The sequence below is a fragment of the Petaurus breviceps genome, unplaced genomic scaffold, assembly GCF_028583685.1.
Source record: "Petaurus breviceps papuanus isolate PSGF00001 unplaced genomic scaffold, PetGlider_PUasm1.0 400, whole genome shotgun sequence".
Taxonomy (NCBI): domain Eukaryota; kingdom Metazoa; phylum Chordata; class Mammalia; order Diprotodontia; family Petauridae; genus Petaurus; species Petaurus breviceps.
This window is the reverse complement of record NW_027186316.1, coordinates 6,390,434-6,413,929: the sequence shown is the minus strand read 5'-3', so window position 1 is coordinate 6,413,929 and position 23,496 is coordinate 6,390,434. Positions and strand designations below refer to the sequence as shown.

The following is a 23,496-nucleotide window of genomic DNA, read 5'->3' as shown; positions in this document are numbered from 1 at the left end:
ATGAGGGGGTTGGACTAGATGGCCTCTAGGGGCCCTTTTCAGCTTGACAATCTATGATCTTTATCTATTCCTCAAGGCCAAGTTCAAATTCCTCCATGATACTTTCCTTGACCAACTCAACCTATACCAACCTCCTGTAGTATCTGGTACTTATCTACACTAGTCTACACTAAAGGAACTTGACTTATACTTCTTTGCAATCTCCACAGCAGGAGGGGTGGGGAACCTGTGGCCTCGAGGCCACATGTGGCTGTCTAGGTCCTCGAGTGTGACCTTTTGACTGAGTCCAAGTTTGACAGAACAAATCCTTTTATTAAGGGGATTTGTTCTGTGAAGTTGGGATTCAGTCAAAGGACCACCCTTGAGGACCTAGAGGGGATTTTTTCTGTGAAGTTTGGAATCAATCACAGGGCTGCCCTTGAGGACCTAGAGGGGATTTGTTCTGTGCAGTTTGTATTTAGTCAAAGGGCTGCCCTTGAGGACCCAGAGGGGATTTGTTCTGGGAAGTTTGGATTCAGTCAAAGGGCCACCCTTAAGGACCTAGAGGGTCACATGTGGCCTCAAGGTCCCAGCTTCCTCACCCCTCTAGGGCCCAGTACAATGCTTTGCACATAGCAGGTGCTCAGTTCAGATTTATCAGATGATTAAGCCAAGACCAACAAATGTGTTTGGAAAGGAAAAAGACTAGCAGAGGTTCTTAGGATACAGAAACAGCTTGGGGCTATGACTCCAGTTCAAGTATTAGAGAAGATGGGTGGACACAAGACTGTGAGATAGTATGCACCAGTTTGGATGACCAGACCCAAAGGGTAGCCATGAATGGTTTAGTTAACTTCCAATGTCTTCAGTGGAGCGCCCTAGGGATCTGTGCTCAGGTCTATGCTATTAAACATTCTAATCAACAACTTGGATAAAGACCTACTTGGCCTCCTTATATATTGAGTATGCAGATGATACAAACTTGGGAGGGAGAGCTAAGAGTCAGAATGCAAGGACATCTGAACGTGCCAGAATGCCAAGACAAATCTAATAAAGTGTACCATAATGAGGGATGAATGTAGAGTTTGATGCTTGAGTTCAAAGAATCAACCGCACAAGTCCATGGTGGGAGAAGCACAGTAAGACAGCTGTTGGTCTGTGTCAACAGTGGGATGTGGTAGCCCAAAAAAGGGCCTAGCTAATCTAATCCTAGGCAACATAAAAGGCATAGCTAATGATCTGAATTTTTATACAGCACTATGTGCAGACACTGTGCTAAGTTACAATCTCATTTAATTAATTAACTAATTAATTAATTTAATTCATATTATCTTATTACTATCTCATTTAATCCCCACAGCAATCCTGGGAGGAAGGTGCTATTATTATTCTCATTTTACAGATAAGGAAACTGAGGCAAAGGCTAAGTGACTTGCTCAGGGTCACACAGCTAGTAAGTCTGAGGCTAGATTTGAACTCAGGTCTTCCTGACTCCAGGCTCAGTGCCCCATAGGCCCTATAGTGCCACCTAGGGCCTAGGAACAAAGGGATGTTCCTACTGTACTCGTTAGACTTTATTAGAAGTACTCGGTTTAGTTCTGGGTACATTTTAGGGAGACCATTGATAAGCTGGAAAGCATCCAAAGGAGGCCAGCCAGGATGAGGAAAGGCCCTGAGCCCACAGGTTCAGATCAGAGGATCAGGTGAATGAACTGGGCCTAGTTAGCCTGAAGAAAAGACGGCTCAGGAATGACAGGAGAACTGTCTGTTAGTACCTGAAGATCGAGCACCTGAAAGGTGGATGAGACTTGTTCCATTTTGCCCCAGAAAGCAGAATTAAGAGTATTGAGAAAAAGTTTCAGAGAGGTAAACTGAGGTTGGTTATCAGGAAAAACTTCCTCAGACCCAGAGCTGACCTAAAGTGGAATGAGCTGCTTTAGAAGAGAATCCAAAAGATACCTACTCTAATTTTACCATTTTTCAGATGAAGTGATTTACCCAAGATTGCCCATAGGCTCCCTAGCTATAGCCAGAAAGACCTCCACAGACCATTTCACAGAGAAGAAAACAGGCACAAGGAAGTGTCACTGGCCTGGTGTGCAATGTAGGAGCTGAGCCCAGGTCCTCTGACTCCATAGTCAATTGCCACTGTACATTTGCCTCCCATGATGGGATCCCCCTTATTGGACATCTCCAAGCAAACACTGGATGACCGCTTGTCAAGTATGTGGTAGGGGGTGTTCTTTTGGGATGTAGCTTGGATGAGATGGTGGCTAAGCCCCTCCCAACTCGGAAACTCACTGGCTTCTGAGGGTACTGAGTGACCTCTCCCCGCACCCACCCTCTCCATCCCAAAAGGCAGGGAGAGAAGCAGAGAGGTTGCCAACCATCATTTATTAACTGATTCTGTACATGTAAGGCAAGAAGGCAGCCAACATGGGGAAAGTGAGTGGCTCCTTCCAGTCACAGGCCAGGGAGCCAGCGCTGATCACTCCAGGATGTGATTGGTCTCTAACACGGTTTGGAGGATCTCATCCACCTGATCAGACTCGAAGTTGACCTCTTCCAGCTCCAGGTGAGGAAGAATGGAAGCCAGCAGGCGACTGACATTCACCCGGAGGCTCTTCAGCTTCTCCAGGGTGCTGAGATGGAGGAAGAGAAAGGAAAAGTAAGGGGCTTGGCCACAAAAGGGGAAAAACCAAGACAGCTGCTCAAAAGTGGGCTCTCTCCCCTCCCTCCCAGTTTCTAACCTGCCTCCATCTTCCATCAGGCAGAACCAAGAAAGAACAGCACACCTGTCTCCAGGCCCACCCCCCAAAGCTTCCCAGCACATACTGGAGCTGCTGAGAGCCAAGAGTCCAGGCTCTCCCTCCACAGCTGCCCTGTCTTAAAAAACTCAATCCAAAGGAGTTCTTCGTGGGCCCTTTTTATGCTTGAATGAGACCATAATCAACTAAATAATCTGAGGTATCCAAACATGAGTTACTGGCACAAGGGAAGTTTCAGCCAATTCTAGTTAATGGCCCAGGAGCTGGTTCCTTCTTCCTTCTTAGTACAGTGGGTTCAACACCTGTCACACCCCTACCTGGCCACAGAACACTGAGCTAGCATGAGTCTGTTGCCCCAGTCTGTCAAAGGGGGCTAACACCTCCTCAATCGACCTCTGGAGCTGGCAATGAAGGTCTCGGCAGCCCTCCTCACACAAACCCTTTGTGATTCATGGCCTGCTAAGGGGCTACTTCTCCAACTGGGACTCTGGCTTCCCTAGTGGGGCTGGAGATCATGGGGCAGGAGGGTAGAGGGGCAGCTGAACTGAAGACAGAATGGAGGGGAGTCTCTTCTCTTCCTCTCTCAATCCCAGATCAAGAAACTCAACTTGCTGTGCAATTACAATGGTCAAAGAAAAAATACGAGACTGTGCCTCACCCCCTTCTTTGCAGAGGTGGGGGACTATGGGTGTGAAACACTGTATACATTGTTGGACTTGATTCCATGTGAGAATTTAAGCTCCTTTGTTTTGGTTACTCTCTCCAGGACCTAGCACAGGGTCTCCCACACTATAGGTGCCTAATAAGCTAGTTTTGGTTTTCCTCTTTGTTATAAGAGGAAGCATATAACGGGGAACGTAGATATATAAGGACTACATAGGGGAGGCTTGCTACAGGGGACAGACCGGTAGTTCCAACGCCTTTCCCAAGGGAGGTTAGTCCCTTCTCAGCAATATCACAATCTTAGCATGTGGCCTCGAGCTCCAAATAACCTGCCTAGTGTGTGGGAGGCCGGACTCATCCCAGGTCTTCCTGGTCAGTTCCCTAGCCACTGCATCACCCCACCTTCCCCTAAGGAATTCAAGTATGGGAGCTGGAGACTCTAGGGCAAGGGCCTTCCCCACCAAAGACCAACCAACCCTGGTAACAACCTCCTATCTTCTCCCTCCAGGTTCTGGTAGGAGCCCTGAGCCTCGCGCAGAACCTCCATGCGCATCTCGGTGGCCCTGAGCCGCTCCTTGAGCTCTGTCTTCTCCTCCAGGGTTCTCTCCAGCTCAGACTTCAGCACCTGTAGCTCAGCCTGGCGGTAGCCCATGTGTTTCTTGCTCCAGTACAAGCTCTCACTCTCACGGGCCCGAAGGGTCATCAATTCATGTTGGGTTCTCTCAAACTCGGTCTGCCAATGGCTCTTCTCCTCTTCTAGCTCTTGAACCTGTGGTCCAAAGGACAGGGAGACAAGCACATATGGCGACAGTATCTCCTAGCCACCACTGCCACGCTATACCTCGTTCCATTGCTAGACCCTACCTATTTTATACAGACACTTCCTGGGGTTCACTCCATTCATGAATTACTATCAAGTATCTCCATGCCAGCTTGGGCATGAGCTTGGGAGTCAGAGGAGCTGGCTTCAAATTCTAGACCTGCCAACTTATTTGGGCAAGTCGCAGCCTCCCTGGGCCTGCCTCAGTTCCCTCATTGGTAAAAAGGAGAGGCTTGGCCTCAATGACCTCTAAGGTCCATTCCACCTAGGATCCTGGGAGCTTCCTTTCTATGGAACATCCATACCACCACCTTTCCCTTGGTCACCAATTTTGATTCCCAGCACCAAAGTGCCCCTGACCTTCTGCTGCAGCAGATCCCTTTCTGACAAGATGCTTTCCAGTCGTCTCTCAGTCTTCTGGTCCTTGACCCTGGGCTGACTCAGAGCTCCATTATCCCCAGCTTCCCCCTTCTCACTGCTGGGCATGGCACGGACCTGGATCCGGTCTTCTGGCCCCCGTCTGTGCTCAGCTCTCTCCTCACGGCCAAATGGAATCAGCTGGATGGGAGCCCCACCATCCATGACGGTTTCAGTGATCCCAACCACAGCCACAAAGGGGCCTTTGGCCACTTCCTGCGGTGGCGCTCTGCTTTGCTCTGCTGCCAGAGAGCTTCGGCTTGAGGGTGGCCAGCCTTTGGCCATATCAGCTGCCAAGGAAGACTGCTGATTTCCAAGCTCCTCAGGGTGCTTCCCAGGCACCCCGTCCTCTTGGAAGCTCACCAGGGATCCTTGACCTGGGCCTTGCTCTCCAGCAGGTGCCACCCAAGCCTCACTGCTACTCTGGCCTACCTCTGGGAGAAGGCTTCTCTCAAGGGCAGATTCACCTCTGCCACTCTCCATTTCTTGGCGGAGGGCAGCCAACTCTGCCCTCTTGTAAGAGTCAGAGGTCATCGCTGGCTTCTGGGACCGTCTCCGCTTTGCCAGTGGCTCCTCATCTAGGAACATTTTGTGCTTGCTGCAAGAACAAAAAGCAAGCAATTAGTGTGGACCCCACCAAAGCCCAGACTGCAAGCAAGCCCACCTTTTGCTGCTGTCCCCTGTCTTCACCTCCCTGCAAATCACAGCTTGGGAGAGCTTCTAGACCTGACTCTACCCTCTAAATCCAAACTCCCACAAGCCCCCTTGCTCAGAAGCAGCTGGCCCAGCTGCAATTGGGGAAGGGGCAGAGAGGGAGAGGGAGCCTGCTTCAGGCAGGAGCAGCCTGATCTTTATAGGAATTTTGGACAAAGGTAGTGAAATCAGCCCAGCTTTGAAGTCTCCCAAACGCAGAGAGGGAGAAAAACAAAAAAATAAACACATAAAACAACCCCCTAATGCGATGGTGGAAAAAAATAAGGTCACACAAAGGCCTGGCAGGGTATGTGGAGACAAGCAGAGCCAATGTGTTCATTATAAAGTGTCACAAAACCAGCCAGTTTCTGACTTAGGCACATGTTGTTATATTGCAATGGAACACCATCCGGTCCCTTTGCCAGCCGCCTGGATTGTGGCTACAACCCATTATTCACTTGTAAAAGTTAATTAAAACACAGGGTCCTTGCCAGAAACAAAAAAGCCAAATCAGCCCAACCTAAGCGGATTCAAACCCCTGGGCAACTACTGCCTGGCTGAGACCAAGGCCACGCTCCCTGGGTCCTTCAGGAGGACTCTGGGGGTCAAGCTGCGACCTTGACATTTTGGTTGCCACACACTCCACACACTGAAAGGAGATCTCTGGTCCTGGATAGTTCAGTGGGTGGGCAAGTCTGAAGCAGGCACCAAGGCTTGTGACCAGCCTGCCTTACCTCCAGCTAGTACCCCCCTCCCCAATTTAAGCTGCAAACATGATTTTCAACCTTCCAATAAAAGAAAATCAATCAACAAGCATTTATGAACAAGTACTTCCTACCCAAACATGCCAGGCACTGTGCTAGCCTGAGAACACAAAGACAATGTGTGAAAGATGTCTACTCTCAAGGAGCTCCTCCTTGTGAAATCAGCACACTGTGTGTCCCTCCCCCTTCCCTGCCCCTACCATGGGGCCAAAGTCCACATCAGTGCCACGTCTGGATACAACCTAGGGTGAGACCCTTCCAAAGCCTCAGAAATTCTCCTATGATCTTCAAGTTCACCGGCCAGTTTTCTAGGTCTTACATGTGGGATTGGTCCATGGAGCTGTGCTGCTCAGGATGTAAGCTCCCAGAGGGCAGAGATTCTCAATTTTTATCTGGGATCTAACACAGTGCCTCACACAGAGTAGGAAATTAACAAACATCTGTGGATCAATTGTTTGACGGCTTCCTCAATAGAAAGTAAGCTTCTTGGGGGCAGGGACTGTTCCTTTTTGTCTCTACATCCCTGAAGTACTTAGCACAGTGCCTAGAACAGAGTTGGTACTTAAGAAATGCTTCTTGGTTGACAAATGTGCTCTTACAGAACGCAGTCTCCCCAGGAGCATGTAAGGTCTCTGATGGTGGGGACTATTTGACTTTTGACTTTGTCATCTACGGGGTCTAGCATAGTGATAGGCATACAGTAGGTATTTCATTAATGCTACTCAACTGATTGATGATAGCAGACCAACTCACTGATCTGCAAACATCTGGGAAGGCACACGGTCCTAGGTAGTAATTATCTCTATGAAGAAACAAAAATGTCAAATTAGAATTTCAGAAAAGCCTTGGGTTCAGCCCCACCGTAGTCCTTGGGAAAGAGCTAGGAATGAATTGATGTGAATCACACTGTCCCAATACTGGCAGAAGGGCCACATTCAAAAATACAGTCATCAGTGGTTTGGGGTCAACTGAAGGGTAAACTAAGGCACATCCTACAAAGTTTTGTTTTGGATGATAACAATAACTAGCATTTATATAGTGCTTTAAGATTTAAAAATATTTTACAAATATCATTTCATTTGATCCTTATGACAACTTTGGGAGGCAGGCACTATTATTTTTTTTTTTGCAGATGATGAAAGTGGGGCTGAGAGAGTTTAAGTGACATTCTTCAGGTCACATAGCTAGGAAGAGTCTGAGGCAGGATTTGAACTCAGCTCTTTCTGATTCCATTACCAGCATTCTCTCCCTTGCACAATATAGCTGCTACTAGTGAATGTTTGTGGCTGGTCAACAAAGTTGGATGGCACAAAGTAAGTCCTTCAGGAATTTAGAGGAAGGTATTCAATATCTGGGAGAGGGTAGAGAAGGCTTCATGGAGAGGGTAGAATTTGAACTCGGTTTTCAAAGAAATAAAACCAATGAAATCTTAGCACTCAGGGACCTCAGGGTTGATCTCCATGAGCTTCTAAGAGGCAGAGATGGGCATTGGTGATGGGGATCTCCAAATGAGGACCCCAGGTATAATGGTAAAAGATGGACAAGTCTGAAACCAGAACAGCAGCTCAAGGGGGAAAGCAGGCTCAAAGCCAAGACATACTTGGTGTTCCCAAATTTTTAGTGCCATTCTAAGCTTTCACAGGACACAAAGGAAGGTGTTGGCAGAGTGCAAGAGACTGAAGGAATCAGATTGTCACATGTTAAGAGGGTTATGGGAACACTGCAAAGGGTGGAAGATGGGTTATGTAGTCCAAAGAAAAAAAAATGGTGTCCAAGAATCATAAATGACCCAAAATGGCTGAATTCTAATGATAGACTAATGGAAAGAAGTGTTTGGCCTGGAAGTCTGGAGAACGATGGGTTCTAACAAGCACCTCATATAATCCTTGGAGCTGTGTGAGCCTATGCAAGACAATTAACTTGTCTGTTCCAAACCAGACTTTATATATATTTGTGGAGGGGGATTTCACACTGGAGGGTTCCTATACCAATGAAATCAGAGGGCTGGGCCCAGAACAAATCATCAACCCACAAGACTGTGATATCCAAATCAGATTGTGACTGCATCCAATACCATATTAGGGGCTTTGGGGAGTGCTTTGGTTCATCTTTAAAATAAACACAAGCTTTTAGTACAGAGCCTTGGTGAAAAAGGATGTCAGCTTCTGGGTGGAGGGGGAGGATGTTTTGAGTTTTATCTTGGTATTCTCAAATGGCTAGCATGGTGTCTTATATACAGCAGGTACTTAATAAGAATTGGGCTTTGGTTTGGGGGCTTTTTTTTTTGCATTACATGGCTTTTGGAAGATCTAAATAAGCTCCATCTGCTGGTCACTGTTAGCACTACACATTCGTAACTACAGCATTTATAGAAATATCTCTCAAACACTGCTAAGTGGCCAATCTTCCCTCCCAGAACCAGATGTTTACTTGTTTTGCACGAATGTGTGCACATGCACATGTGCGTGTGTGTGCGTGTGTGTATGTGTGTGCATGTATGTGTGTTGCGTGTGTGTACACATGAGTTAGCAAAGTTCTTATACAGCTTTGTTGAATGTAATAATAAACAAATCCTTCTCAATGAGTAAGGTATGATTTTCTCATTCAAGCAACCAGGGGCAGTCCCCAGACTGGCTAAAGACATAGTGGTCCACAGGGGTCATGCAATCTTTCTGTGCTGTAGGAAATCATGCATGTGGTAGATAGATATACAGAAAAGGAAGCAGGGTAGGGTGAGTGGAAGAAAAGCAGGATCCATGAGGATGTCAGTGGGACAACACCCCAATTACAAGGCTCTGCTAGGATGTGGATGCAGGCAGGGAGAGGTCCATGTCCCCAAGCTGGCCCTCCGGGAAGGTGGCAGCTCCATATGCTACATATGTTTTTGGGCATTTCAGGGTATCCATTGCTTGTGCTCCAAAAATACTATCTGTTACAGGGGATGGCTTTCAGGGGGGATGAAGGGAAGGAGTTCTTGGATTAACTATGGTGATATAAGAAACAGAAGAATTCAATAGGAATTTGTTTTTTCTTCAAAGAGAGTTGTGGATGCCAAAATGTGGGTGACCTGTGTTCTACTACCCCTAGTAATATTTCTTGGATACTTTCCATTTGAACTCAATGCTTGAATTTTAACCTTGCGCAGCCAGGTGGTATAATGGATAGAAAACAGGAGTTGGATTCAAATCTAACTTCAGACGTTTCCCAGCTGCGTGACTCTGGACAAGTCACTTTAAGTTTTTGCAGCCTCAGTTTCGTCACCCGTAAAGTGGGGATAAAATGATAGTACCCACCTTGAAGAACTGTTGGGAGGGTCAAATGGTATTGTGTGTAAGCTGTTTACTAAACAAGGTACTATACAAATAGTAATCTTCAGAACTGGGGATTTTTTTCATGCTAAAAGAAAATTAGTTGCCTTCCAGTTAAAATGTAGCCACAATGCAAACTATCTGGTTCTCTTGAACTTGTAAAAATGTTTCTTTGTTGCTGTTCAGTCTAGCACTCCTGGGGATGCTGGCCTTGTCACTGGTCACCCCCTCCCTTCCCCAATTTAGCTGGTTTCTGGCATGGATAGGCTGAACCCGCCAGTTTGGAATTTGATTGGTCTGGTCTAGAGGTGTCAAACTCCTGGCCTACAGGCCACACACAGCCTACAAGACTTCTTGAGTACAGGGACTGGATTCAAATGTCACTGAGAAATGTTTAACAAAATAAACACAAATAAGATACATCAGTGAATGTTCACTTGTGGTTTTCTAAGTCAGCAGAGAGATTGTTTCAATTTGAGTTTCACCCTGCTGGTCTAGTTCAAGCTCCTCATTTTACAGAGGGAAATGAGGTCCAGTCTTACCCAAAGGTTTTCATCATCTGACAGAGTCATTGGGTAACAAGTGAGCCCCCATTTTACAAGTAGTCCCTGAGCTTAAACAAATCCCCCCTTAAGATGTAAGGCCCACAATCCTCCGAGTCACTGAGGTTTGAACCATCTATACCAGTGGCCCAAGGGCACAATATCATTTATCAAGCCCACACAATATGAATGGAATAAATTATCATCATCATTTGCCACCTACTTCTTTTTCTGAAGAGAACAGGCTGTGCAAGGAACAAAGTACTTTCCTCCACTCCTACATGGCAAGGCCAAACTGCCACCCCTAGCTAGGAAAGCTCATCCAAAAGAAAAATTTCACAAGAGAAAAGTGCACCACCCAGTGGCAAAGGTTATACTGCACCTAGAACACAAATACCCATAATTCCCTCCTCTCAGACTCCAGACACTCCCCTTCAGAAGTTAAAAAAGCCAAGAATAGAGACAGGGAGAGTAAAAAAGGAGCTTCAGAAGAAGGAACAGAGAGAAAGAGAAAAAGAAAGGAAATAAAAAGGAAAACAAAAGGAAAGGACTGAAACAAAATGCGGGAAAAGAGAAAAAGGAAGGAAGAAAAAAGGGAAGAATGGGAAGGAAAGAGAGTAATAAGGAAGAAAAAAGGAAGGAGAAAAGGAGAGAAGGAAGGAATGAGAAGGGAGGAAGAAAAGAATGGAATTGAGGAAGGAAAATAGGAAAGGAGGTACAGAAGAAAGGAAAGAAGAAGGGAGGGAGGGAAGGAAGCAGGAGAAACGAAAGTCTATGTTCTAAGAAGCAAGAAATTGGCCACAACAATGATCACGGTATGTTATGTTCCAACCAAAGAAGTGGCCAAACACATAGGCCCAGAGAGACCCCAGGAATGAAGCTGAAACAGAGGCCAACACAAAAAAATGACACACAGACACAGTCTTTAGCCCGCAGATGTACACTTGGCCTAGTGAGGACAAAAAAGGATACCATTACACTTGAGTACAGGGACAGCAGGAACCTCCAGACCCAACTCCCCAATTTTCCAGAAGAGGAAAGTGAGACCCAAGTTAGGGAGGTACTGCCCCCCCCCCAAGATCACATAGGCAGTAAGGAGCCAGAGTGGAAATCCAAGCCAGGTTAGCCAACTCCAGAACCACCACTCTGTTCACTAGGCCATGCTGCCCACAGGCACCTTATTTTCCAAAAAAGCCAACCCAAAGCTCAGGGGCTGACAGTAATTGGAATTAAGATCATACAGTGAAAACAGCACTGGATTTAGAATGAAAAGATCAAATACTACTCCTGTCACTTACAACTCACTTACCGTCCTTTGTAAAATGAAGGAGTTGAACTCAGGAGTCTCTAAGGTCCTGCTAGCCCCACAGAAGCCTATGTATAACCTTTGTAAAGCCCTTGCTCTTCCCTGGACCTTATTTCTCCCTGGACTAAATGAGCCTGTGTGTGACCCTAGGCAAGTTACTTTCCCTCCCTGGGTCTGTTTCCTCCTTTTTAAAATAATATGAAGAGCTCCTGAAAGAGGGATTTTCTTTTTCTTTTCTCTAATAGGGTGAATGGTAGATAAAAGGAAGAGAAAATAAATTTTGTTAACCAAAAAACATTATTGAACTCAATAAGTAAAATAAGGTAGGACAAGATGACCATTAAGGTCCCTTCCAGCTCCTCTGGCACTTCATATGTCTGACCACAACACTATTCTATAAGCAGCTATAGCAAAGCAGAGACATGTGTGTGTGGCCATGTGTATATGGTTATGTGTGTCCACATGTATGTGTATGGCCATGTATGTGTGTGCATGCACACATGTAAGAAAAGGCTGGCTCCAAAGCTTCAGAGAATGGAGCTCTTCTCCCAGGCTGGCCCAGCAACAGGTGATCCCAGTAAAGTGGTGAGATCCCACACACCTCCAAATATCCAGGGCTGCCTGGGACAGCACCAACTCACACAGTAAGCACCAGCCAAAAGAGCACACTGTCTGCCCTGACCCCTGACAGCCCACAGGCCCCACAGGCCCCTTCCCATTGCCCAGAGAGGGAGCCAGGCCACCATCCACAAGGCTGTGTGGATTCTTCAACTCTCCTAGCCAGCACAGCCTGAACAGCAGCCACACTGAATAATAATCTATAGTCACTTACTGTTCCCAAGCAAAGGAAAAGAAACACGCAAAATTATAGGTCATTGAAAATTTTGGGAAATCTTTCTGTGTATGTGTATGTGTGTGTATATAAAAATATAAATATATATACACATATACATACATATATGTATATACACCCACACATATAGGCACACAGACACACACAGACACAACACACATACATGCATGTACACACATATACACACCCACACATGCAGACACACATACATGCATATGCACAGATACAATACATGCATACATGCATGCACATGTATGTACATGCACATGATGTGTACATATACGTATATGTGTGTGTTCCCACATGCATAGACATGCATGTACACTGCGCATACATGTGTACCGATGCAAGACATGCATATATAATGCATATACACATGTGTGTATATGTATATATACCCACACGCATATACACATGTCCATACATACACAGACACAACATACACATGTAGACAGCAACATATATATGTGCATAGCCAGACAATACACACATACATGCATGTACATGTGTATGTATACATACCCACACATATAGACATACACACATGTCCATCCACACACAGAGACACAATGTGCACATATAGACACACATGCATATACACACATACACACACACATCCAAACCATCTCATTCGCTAAAAGTGCCACTAATCCTTCTGAGCTCTGTGCTTGTCTAGAATGAAAACCCAGACAAAAGTCAAACCCAGATGGCCCGTGTCTCGATGGGGGCAGCTGATGTTGATTGTGAAAAGGAAGGGCTATTGTTTCTTACCCACCTGGATAAGTGGAGGTACATGGACTCCGGAGGCCTGGGGAGAAGACAGGGAACCGGGTGTTCTCCCGCCAGGAGCAGAGGTGCATGAGAGCTGCCAGCTGCATCGCCCCTCACTTCCCTGAGGTCCTCTGGTTCTGTTCTAGCCTGCATAGGAATGGGCTTCAGTGGAGCAGTAAGTACCTGGGAAAGAAAGACAAGGTTTAGAAAGGCCTAGTTTCCAAGAGGAACCCTCAAGGAAGCTGCCAGGAACTAGGGAGTAAAATATGAGCTAGCAAAATCACAACAAAATCATTCCTATACAAGACAAACAGAGCACAGTGAAATACACTGGACCACCGAGGCCAGGAAAGCCTAGTCAGGGCCTTTATCAGTTGGCCACCAAGAGCCAACCTCCCCCTCATTTGGTTATTGGCTCCCAAAGCTCTCCCACCCAGGAAGTGGACCCATAATTCTTAATCACTGTCCAGTTCTGCCACAGTAGGAGGGCAGGTCTTCCAGCCCTCTGGGATCCATTCATCTGAAGGAAGACAATGTAGACCAAACCTTTTATGTTGGTTCCACAGAAACGTATGCAAGGTACAAACTCATGATGATTTTTCTGAACACATATACACAAAGACAAAATGTGTGTGATGATGGGGTGGAGTGGAGGTACTTGTGGGAGGGACGCCTTATGACTTTCCCATAGGATCAGAGATCTAGAACTTGAAAGATGAAAACAAAGGTAGACAAACAGAAATCAACATGGGGGAAGGCATGGCAACCCTAAGGAAGTACCCAATCTGTGGGCCATACCTACTATGTGCTAAGTAGCACTAATGTTCTACTTCTGTGTATAACAATTAGCATGATCTTAGATGAGCAATTCATTATAAAAGAGGGAAGTTGCCCCTTGGCTTTTCCCCCAAGTCTGGCCTTCCCTGATGGAGCAAATAGAAGATGAGCTCAGCATATAATGAGCAGATCTCTTTGGGAATGAGGGCGGAGAGACGAATGTACAAAATGACAAGGTTGGCTGAAGAAGGTGCACGGCGCTAGGGTGGACAGAGGGAAGAGGACGTCCTGGAAAGAGCAGTCAACCTTAATGTGCCCTGAGGCTGTCCTGGCTCTACATCTGCAAGGGACCTCAGAAGTCAAGTTTGACCCCAGAGAGTTCCAGAGGGATTAAGTCATAGATATTTCTCTCAACAGATTCTCAATCTACAATGGCAAGGGACCTCAGAGGCCATTTAGTCCAACCTCGGCCATTTTACAGCAGAGGAAATTGAGGCCTATGGAGGTTAGGTGACTTGCCCAGAATGGAACAGCTCTTAAGTATCTAAGGCAAGATTCAAACTCAGATCTTTTCTAAATCTTGCACTCTACCCACTGTTAGAATTAATCCCAAAGAAATTGAAGCCCAGAGATGGGAAATGTCTTGCCCAAGGTCACACAGGCAGTAAATGCCACAGCTGGCATTCAAAGGTAGGTCTTCTGAGCCCAAATCCAGTATATGACTCACTGATCCCACTGTTCTCTTCTCTCAAGTCCCTTGCCCCTTTATTCCAGCCCTCTGGGATCCAGAGTGGGGGTTCATTTGAAGGAAGACAATGTAGAAAAAACCTTTTATGTTGGTTTCACAGAAACATATGCAAGGTACAAGCTCATAGCGATTTTTCTGAACACATATACACAAAGACAAAATGCCAATCTTGTCCTGCCAGGCCCAAGTCCTGGATCACTCCCACCATCCACTGCCTTCACTCTTACTCATGTGCTGCTAAATAAAGCTGGGGGGAAAGTCCACCAAACCCCACTGGCTGGATTCACCACAAAGTTATTCTATGTGATCTTGTCTGGGCCCTCACTGCTGCCAGGCAGAATCCTTCTCTACTTGCCTTAGCAACTTCCCATCTCATTTTCCAAAACAACTCTTTCAAATCTTTTCCCAAGGTTTTCCCTCCCCCCACCCTTTCAAGTAAGAACTCTACCTCATATTTTATAGAAAAAATATCAAGGCCATTTGTTGTCAGCTCCCTCTTCATCTCACATCACCGCCTAGCACTAGACATAGTCCACCTTCACAAGTGATCCTATTCTATTCAGTCTCCTCTAGCAGACTTCCCCCCCCCCCCAGCATTTAACTCTATAGCTTAACTTCCATCTTTCCCTGTCTACTGGATGCTTCCCTACTTTCTACAAATATGCCCAGGTCTCCCCCAATCTCAAAAAACCCTCACTTTGGACCCAGGCACAAAAATATTTATACCAGCTCTTTGTGGTGGAAAAGAATTAGATATTGAAGGGATGAGCCCATCAACTGGAGAATGGCTGAACAAGTTGCGGTACATAATTGTGAGGGAATACTATTGTGCTATATGAAATGAGCAGACAGATTTCAGAAAAAACCTGGAAAGACATATATGAACTGATGCTGAATGAAGTAAGCAGAAGCAGAAGAATGTTATACACTGTTAACAGCAACATCATGCATCGATCAGTTATGATAGACTTAGTTCTTCTCAGCAATACAATGGTCCTCTCTTCTTTACTCTTCTGTTACTATGAAGGGCACCATCATCCTCCAAGTCACCCAGGCTTGAAGACCCAAGACAATTCCAAAAACGACTCATGATGGAAAATGCTATCCACATACAGAGAAAGAACTACGGAGTCAGAATGAAGATTGAGGTATATGATTTTCACTTTTTTTTGGTTCTTTCTCGTGGTTTCTCCCTTTTGTTCATCATCTTCTTTCACAGCATGACTCATGTGGAAATATGTTTAACATGATTGCACATGTATAACCTATATCAGATTGCTTGCTGTCTTGAGGAGGAGGGAGAAGAGGAATAAAAATTTGGAACTCAAAAATCTAATAAAAAAGAATGTTAAACTTGATCTTTCAGCCCTACTAGATGTGATCCTTCTAAAGGACAGGTCTGTCCATGTCATGCCCTCTAATCAGGAAACTCCAGTGGCTCCCTGTCCCCTCCAAGATCAAATATAAAAGCTCTGTTGGTCTTTGAAAACTCTCAATGCCCCCTGTTACCTTTGCCGTTTTCTTATGTCTTCCACCAGCTGACCCATGTACACAGCCTCCTTGGGGCTCCTCACACAAGATACTCCATTTCCTGATTCTGGGCATTTTCCCTGGCTGGCCCCCATACCTGCATTTCTCTTTTCTCCCCTTCTCAACTTCCCTGTATTCCTTCAAGTTCCAGCCAAAATTGTACCTTTTGCAAGAAGCCTTTCCCTGTCAATCCCCTGAAAGTGCTTTCCCTCTGTCAATCATCTCTAATTTATCTTGTCTATGGCTCATTTGTATGTGGTAGTCTGCATAGCAACTCCTTCATTAGACTGTGAGCTCCTAGAAGGCAGGGACTGTCTCTGACTCTTGTACCCTCAGGGCTTAGCACAGAGCCTGGTACACAGTAAGCATTTAATAAATGCTTATCGACTAACTTATCTCCCTCTCTTGGAGAAGCATGTCCCTGAGTTCCATCATAGTGAATATGATGTTCCTATTTCTCCATAATCCGTATTTGATTCTTATGGATTTTTCCCCATTATTTACTTGAGGGCCTGAACAGAGGCCCTTGGTAACAGAATATCCAAGTAGAATCAAACACTTCCCCCTTGCAGCAGGGTCAGCAGAGGCCATCTGTAATGGCCTCCATCTCCCCAAAGGACTAGCAATGTTCAGAACTGATGGACTCATGGGGGAGTGTGTGTAGATGTGCGTGCAGTGCTGACAATTTTTTCAAAATTTCAAATGCCTGTAATTTACCAGATTTATTTTCCTTTGCTTGGGAACACTAAGTGACTATTTAATGATGATTATTTGGCATTCAGAGTGTGCTGGCCTGGGGAGATGAAGAATACCAATGGAATCGTGGAGGGGAGAGCCTGTGGGCAATGGGCAAGGGCTGGGATTATACTGACGCACATCTCTGCTCCTGGAGGCCGTGTGGGAGGCAGAGTGCCTCAGGCTCCATGGAGCCCAGCTTCTTGTTTACTGTTTCCTGCTAGGAATTATTCCTGTTATTCTGCTCTGGACATTTCTCTTATTTTTAAGAACTTCATTAGCTGTATCTCATCATTCTTTAGAGTAAGAAATAAAGAGAAAGGAAAGAAATCACCAATGGAAAAAGCTTTGCTTTGGAAGATGTAGCTCTTGGGTTCAACTCCTGTCTCTCATACTTACAACATATAAGGGGCAAGTGTCAAGCCCTTCCCCAACCTGGGCCTCAGTTTCCTCCTCTGTAAAATGAGGGCACTGAATTAGCTAGCCTTTGAGGGCCCTTCCAACTCCACAGCTAGGATCCTGTGATTTCACACAAGTTCCTTCCCTTCCCTGGGCCTCAGTTTCCTTCTCTGTAAAATGAAGATCTTTTTTCTGAAGATCCTTTTCATCTCAAGATATAGGAGCCTAAGGTCTTCCTCCAGAAAGAAGGGATCAGGATCTATATCAACAGTAGTAATTCCCAATGAAACAGGTAGATATTAGTGGGTGGATAAAGAATGAAAGGGAAGAGTATGGAGATATTTCAAAACAAAGCTGGTTTACCATGAAGAGGGGACAATGAGATGCCACGTTCAAGTCAACAAATATTGACAAAGGGTCCACTAGGCTCGAGGCCCTATGTTAGGTGCTGGGGACACGAAAATGAAAAAGTATATAGTCCCTGCCCCCTGAGAGGGCCCTTGTACTCTCCTGATGGAGAGATGTGATATGGTCGCAGAAAAGCATGATATGAAGACAAGCCACGGGGGGCAATACCTTGATAAAATTCCCCATGAAAATGTAAACAGGGAAAAACATTTCTATTTTGAAACTGAATTGTTCAATGATCAAAGAAGATCCTATAAAGAAAAAACAGAGCAGGAGTACTGTAGCCTCTCACCCTTGCCGACCTTTAGACCTTTATAAACCTCCCTCGATGCAGTTTCCTGCCTCTTGAATTTACTAACTCCATTTCACATCAGAACAAAATGCATCAGGAAGGCAGTTCTTCTTGGACCACGTAACAAATGACAATAATGCCAAAACTCAAAATTTGAGCAAAACCCTTCTAGGCTGACTGCCTAGCTAGAGGAACGACTCTTGGGGAATAGACACAAGCCAACATGAAACAAAACTGTCTCAACTTACAGACAATATGCTGGTGTATTTAGAGAAACAATGAAAAAAAGGGAAAAGTGACTAACTTCAGTGAAGTAGGATGAAAATAAACTCACAAAAAGCATCAGCCTTTCCACATATAAGCTGTCCCCAAAGTCTTAGTGCAGCTTTAAGCTAGAAAAGCTATTAAAGCTTAAAACTGCACCAAGAATTTTGGGAGATCCTATATTACTAACAAAACCTAGTAGGAGTGGGAGAGAGAGAAATTCCATTTAAAATTACTTCAATATCTATAAAATATCTGGGACTTAACCTCCCATGGCATGTTTGGGCTTCATGGAAACACAATTACAAAGCACTCTCCAGAAATAAAGGAAGACTTAAGTAATTAGAGAGCTATTCATTGTTCTTGGTTAGGCCATGCCAATATAATAAAAATGATATTACCAGTGAAATTAATCTATAAAATTAGTGTGATGTCAAATAGCCAGCTAGCTTTGCAGAACAACAGAAAATAACAACGAAATTCATTTAAGGAGAATGGTTAAAAATTATAAGAGAAATAATGAATAAAAAGCAGGAATAAAGGAAGCCTAATATGTTTGTTGTTGGCTAAAAGATGGAAAAATAGATTGGAACAGATTGGACCCAGAAGCAACAGAGCACAATAACCTAGTGTTCGTTAAACCTAAGAACATAAACCAGTAGGGGAAAGATCACCTATTCACTGAGAACAGCTGGGCAAACTGTAAAGTGGTTTGGCAGAAATTAAGTTTATATCACCATCTTATACCATAAAAAGTGCCAAATGAACGTGCAACCTAAATATGAAAGGTCACATTATTAAAAAAAATTAGAGGAAAATCAATGGAAGTACCATTCACAATTTTGGTCTAAGAGGGTCTTTAAAAATACCTTATTTTTATTTCTGTCTTCTGTTTCTGTATCACATTTATTTATGAATCTATCCCTCCCCTTTACAATCTAGTGACCCTTTGCTTGTAACAAAAATTAAACCAAAAACAGAAAGTAGTTCTTCACCAAATGACTGATGCAAAAGAGAAAATTCTGAGTACATAAAAGCTTCTTTATGAACAAAATAAATGTAGCAGCTAGGATAAGGGAAACTCAATTACTGGAAAAATCTTTGTATCAAATAATCTTATATAAAAGTTTAAACTGAGAGGCAGCATGGTAGGCTGGAGAGGGAGTTAGCCTTGGAGCTAGAGAGACCCAAGTTCAAGTCCTTTCTCTGATCCACACTGACTGCTTGACCCAAGACAAGTGATCTTTCTTCTCCAGGACTCTAGGTAACTAAGATTATATGCTGCAAAGAAATTGGTAAGGGGAGTTTCCTCATTTGGATGCTCTCTATTTTGATGAACTCACAGGTTCAGTCCTTATCCCTCTCCTAAAAGGACTCTCCAAGCCATATAGCAAAGTAACATAAATATGGCAAGAGTCATTTCCCAATAGTTACGAACCAGTATCAGAAAAAAAAAGTGAATGATTAATATACCACATTTTAAAAATGCTCCAATCACTAATAAGAAAAATGCAAATTACAACAATTTTGAGGTTCTACCTCAAATCATCAAGCAGACAGAGATGACAAATGGGAATATTCAACATTGGAGAGGTCATAGGGGAAATGAACACGTTAATATAGTGTTGGTAGAATTATGAATTAATCTGAATATTCTGAAAAAATTGAAAGCAATTTGGAGGGTCAAGGTAGGGCAATTGGGGTTAAGTGACTTGCCCAAGGTCACACGGCTAGTTTTGTGTTAAGTGTATGAGGTCAAATTTGAACTCGGGTCCTCCTGACTCCAGGGCTGGTGTTCTATTCACTGCACCACCTAGCCACCCCTTACTAAACTCTTTATAGCCTGTGATCCAGCACTTCTGCTACTGGTCATATGCCCCAAGGAGAACAATGACAGATATGCAAGATTCTATTATATAACAAAATATTCATTGCAAAACTCTTCATTTCTGGGTGTATGTCTGTGCGTGCGCATGTGCGTGTGTGTGTGTGTTTTGCTTCTAGAAGGGGTTTTGTCATCATCTGGAAGCACAGCTAAGTAAATTATGGTATATGAATGTAAAGAAGTGACATAGTGGGGGGGGGGGCATCACAGTGTATGGATAGAGAGGAATTCTAAGAGCCAGGAAGACCTAGGTTTGAGTTCTTCCTCTGGTACCTATTGGCAATGTGACCTCCTATGACCTATCTAGCTGCTAGGTGGCACAGTGAATAGAGGACTGGCCCTGTAGTCAGGAGGACCTGAGTTCAAATCCGGTCTCAGACACTTGACACACTTACTAGCCATGTGACCTTGGGCAACTCACAACCCCAATCACCCCTCCAAAAAATAAAAGAATATGAAAAGTTCTCAAAAGAATCGTAAACTGCAAATGACCTCAGGAAAACATGCTTCAAATCACTAATGACAATGCAGAAATGCACAAGAAAGCAAAGGTTTCAGCTCATATTTCATGAGAAAAAGTGGGAAGGATCAATGTTGGGGGCACTGTGGGAAGGAAGACAGGCATACTGTTCGTGGAGCTGGGGAGTGGTTCAGACACTGTGGAAAGCAATTGTGGTACATGAATATAGCAGAATATTGCTAAGCCTTATGGGAAATTATAAAGATGAAGGATTCAGAGAAACATTGGAGATTTGTATGAACTGATGGAGAATTACAGCAAAGAGAGATGAGGAAATGGTAGCTGTTATCACCAGGACAGAATACAGTATACTTTGTCAGATAAGATTCAACCTGAGGAAGTGACCGACTTATTCTCTTAGCTTCTTAGCATTTCTCGGATAGAATGGAGTGAGGCAACCTATTGTCTTAGACTTAGTCAGAAAGACCTGGGTTCAAATCATACCTCACACTGATGAACTGTGTGACCCTAGGCAAGTCATTTTCCCTCTTGGGGCCTCAGTTTGCTCCTCTGTTAAAAGGATGGGGGTTTGGACTTCATGGCCTCTGAAGTGCCTTCCAGATTCCAGACCTTGGATCCTACAATACATTCTCAAATAAGTTTTGGCTTAATTTAATTTTTTTTGTCACAAGGGAAGTTTTAATCTGGAGGGGTGGGTGGAAAGTAAACTATACTAGAAAGACAAAAGGCATCGTAAAAAGTCATTTTTTCCCTGTGAGAGTAATGAACAAGAAGATGGACTAGGTCTGTGATACCAATGGCAGACAACAGAGTCCTGAAGGGCCAACTTCAGGAGACTTTGTATTGGTCCAGAGATGCTGGCAGGCTGGAGGGTGGGCAGGCAGAGAGAGTATACTGCCGGCTGCTGCGTGGGCTGACAGAGTAGTTCTTACCTGGACCTTGGATAGGGATTAAGGCAAGAGAAACACTTCTCAGGTAACTGAGGCAGATCAACCTGGTCAGGACACTCCTCCCACTGTCCCTGGATCTGGTCAAGAGCCCCACTGCATGGGGGGGGGGGGGAAGGGGGAGGGAGAAGTGAGTCACAGCCCAGCCGAGTGGTGAGCCTTAACTTACTTTCCCAGTGCCAATCATATACAAGGACTTTGCTTCTGTATGTAAAACATCCCATACCCATCAGCTTGACTGTTGTGTATGTCTGTGTATATATATGTATATATGCACATATATTCACTTATATGAACATTTACATATATTTATATACATGACATAAATACATATTATATATACATACATAGTATAGTATGTACACATATATTTACCAACATATGTATATATAATATGATATCTAAGTTAGAGATAGAGATAGACATGTTGTGAACAACTCTGAAAGGCCTCAGCTCCCTCCCAAGCACGTTACAAGCTCCCACCCAACGGCTCTCTGCTATTTCAATAAGGAAAAAGACCATGAGGATTATATGAACACGACAAGATAAGAACCCTGGTCTTGAGTCAGTGAAACAAGAATACCTTACCTAAAGCAAACAGGCCACACTGAATTTCCCAAAAGTACAAAGAAGGAACCAATTCGTTCCAAGCTCCCTCTGCCCCACCCCTGCAATGACAAGCTCGGCAAGGCCTGGGGCCCATGGTGTCAATTTGCCTGACACTTGGCCAGGCTAAAAATACATTTATAGGAGTCACCAGAGCAGTATCCCCCACCCCACTCTCTCCCTGCACCATACACACACATACACACACACACTCACACATACACACACCACACACATATACAAACACACACAGACACACACTCACTTTCACACACACACTCACACACATATAGCACACACATACACACAGGCACACATACACACACTCTCACATACACTCACACACACATATATACTACACACATACACATAGACACTCACACATACACATACTCACTCTCACACATACTCACACACATATACCACACACATACACACTCACACATACACACACCCACTCTGACACACACTCACACATACCACATACGCACACAAAACAGATACACACTCACACATACACTACATATACACACTCTCACACACACACATACACACATACACATACTCACACTCTCACAAATACAGGTTTTATGTCAAGTGTTTTTTTCTTAAAGAAATATTGTCCACACCTCAGGTTTTGTGGGGGTGCTATCAGAAGATCATGGGGTCACAAGATCCTAGCTTCAAAGGCAGAAAGGAAGACCCCAGAAGCTGTGCAGTCCAAATCCTTTGTCTTACAGAGGAGGTAACTGAGACCCAGGGTGGGGAAGTGAGTTGCCCTAGATAACATGGAGGATTCAGAATTTAGAGGCATAAGGGGTACCTCAGAAGCTCTCCAGTTCAAATCCTTCATTTTGCAGAGGAGGAAACTGAGGCAAGGCTCAAGCAGGAAACATGACTTGCCCAAGGACACCACATAAAGTCCTAGTTGTAGGTCGGGATCTTCTGGCATTTTTTTCCTGGTGTCTCTTATAATGAGGCGAGAAGTGGCAAGGGTTCTTATAAATGTGATGTTCTGAGAGACTGTGTCCTTAGGGGAGAAAAATGGTTCTGTGGAAATATAGGCATCCCTTGTGAAAGAGATGTGTGTTTTCTTTTTAAAATGTTATGAATATCTTTTGTCTTAAAGTCACCTTCATTTTCAAATATTGCCTTCCTTTATCCCCCATCCAGCTCAGCATCCCTTGTAGGAAAGACAAAAAGAGGGGAAAGGCAGTTCAACAAAGCCAGCCAATGCACCAACTGTATCTGCATAGTTCCCCACCTCTGCAAGGAAGGGTGGGGGGTAGATTTTAAAAGTCGGCTTCTTAAAAAGACTAGGTAGTAAGGCAAAAAATTGTCTATGTCTTTTTAATATAAAAATCAGTTAGGTTCCTGTATTTGTATACAACAGTGTCCTTCTACTGGGAATATAATGGCACATCCTACATCCTGGGGTATGTGTGTGCATCAGAATGCCTGTTCCTGCCCACTCCCACTGTCCCCTCTCTGAGGCTTCTGGGAACTTCATCTGTTCTCTCAGCTCTTCTCTTCTGCTGTC

General features: G+C 44.5%; 1 protein-coding gene across 18 annotated transcripts in view; it reads right to left on the bottom strand.

Annotated features, from left to right (window-relative positions):
• Nucleotides 1-2,354: 2,354 nt before the first annotated feature.
• MORC4 (MORC family CW-type zinc finger 4) overlaps nt 2,355-23,496 on the bottom strand; it is a 37,433-nt gene continuing 16,291 nt past the window's right edge. For 4 of the 18 annotated variants that reach the window (XM_069100450.1, XM_069100461.1, XM_069100451.1 and 1 more), the window contains 5 exons: nt 12,889-13,067; nt 6,832-6,906; nt 4,591-5,245; nt 3,887-4,179; nt 2,355-2,621 (listed from right to left, as the gene is read on the bottom strand). In XM_069100450.1, the coding sequence (XP_068956551.1) occupies nt 2,468-2,621; nt 3,887-4,179; nt 4,591-5,245; nt 6,832-6,906; nt 12,889-13,037 (1,326 nt within the window). In that variant the 5' untranslated portion in view covers nt 13,038-13,067 and the 3' untranslated portion in view covers nt 2,355-2,467. Of the gene's footprint in view, nt 2,622-3,886; nt 4,180-4,590; nt 5,246-6,831; nt 6,907-12,888; nt 13,068-20,886; nt 21,021-21,335; nt 21,447-21,938; nt 22,059-22,585; nt 22,736-23,496 lie in introns of those variants that run through there. The other 14 variants (XM_069100465.1, XM_069100464.1, XM_069100466.1 and 11 more) reach the window with 8 other exon arrangements.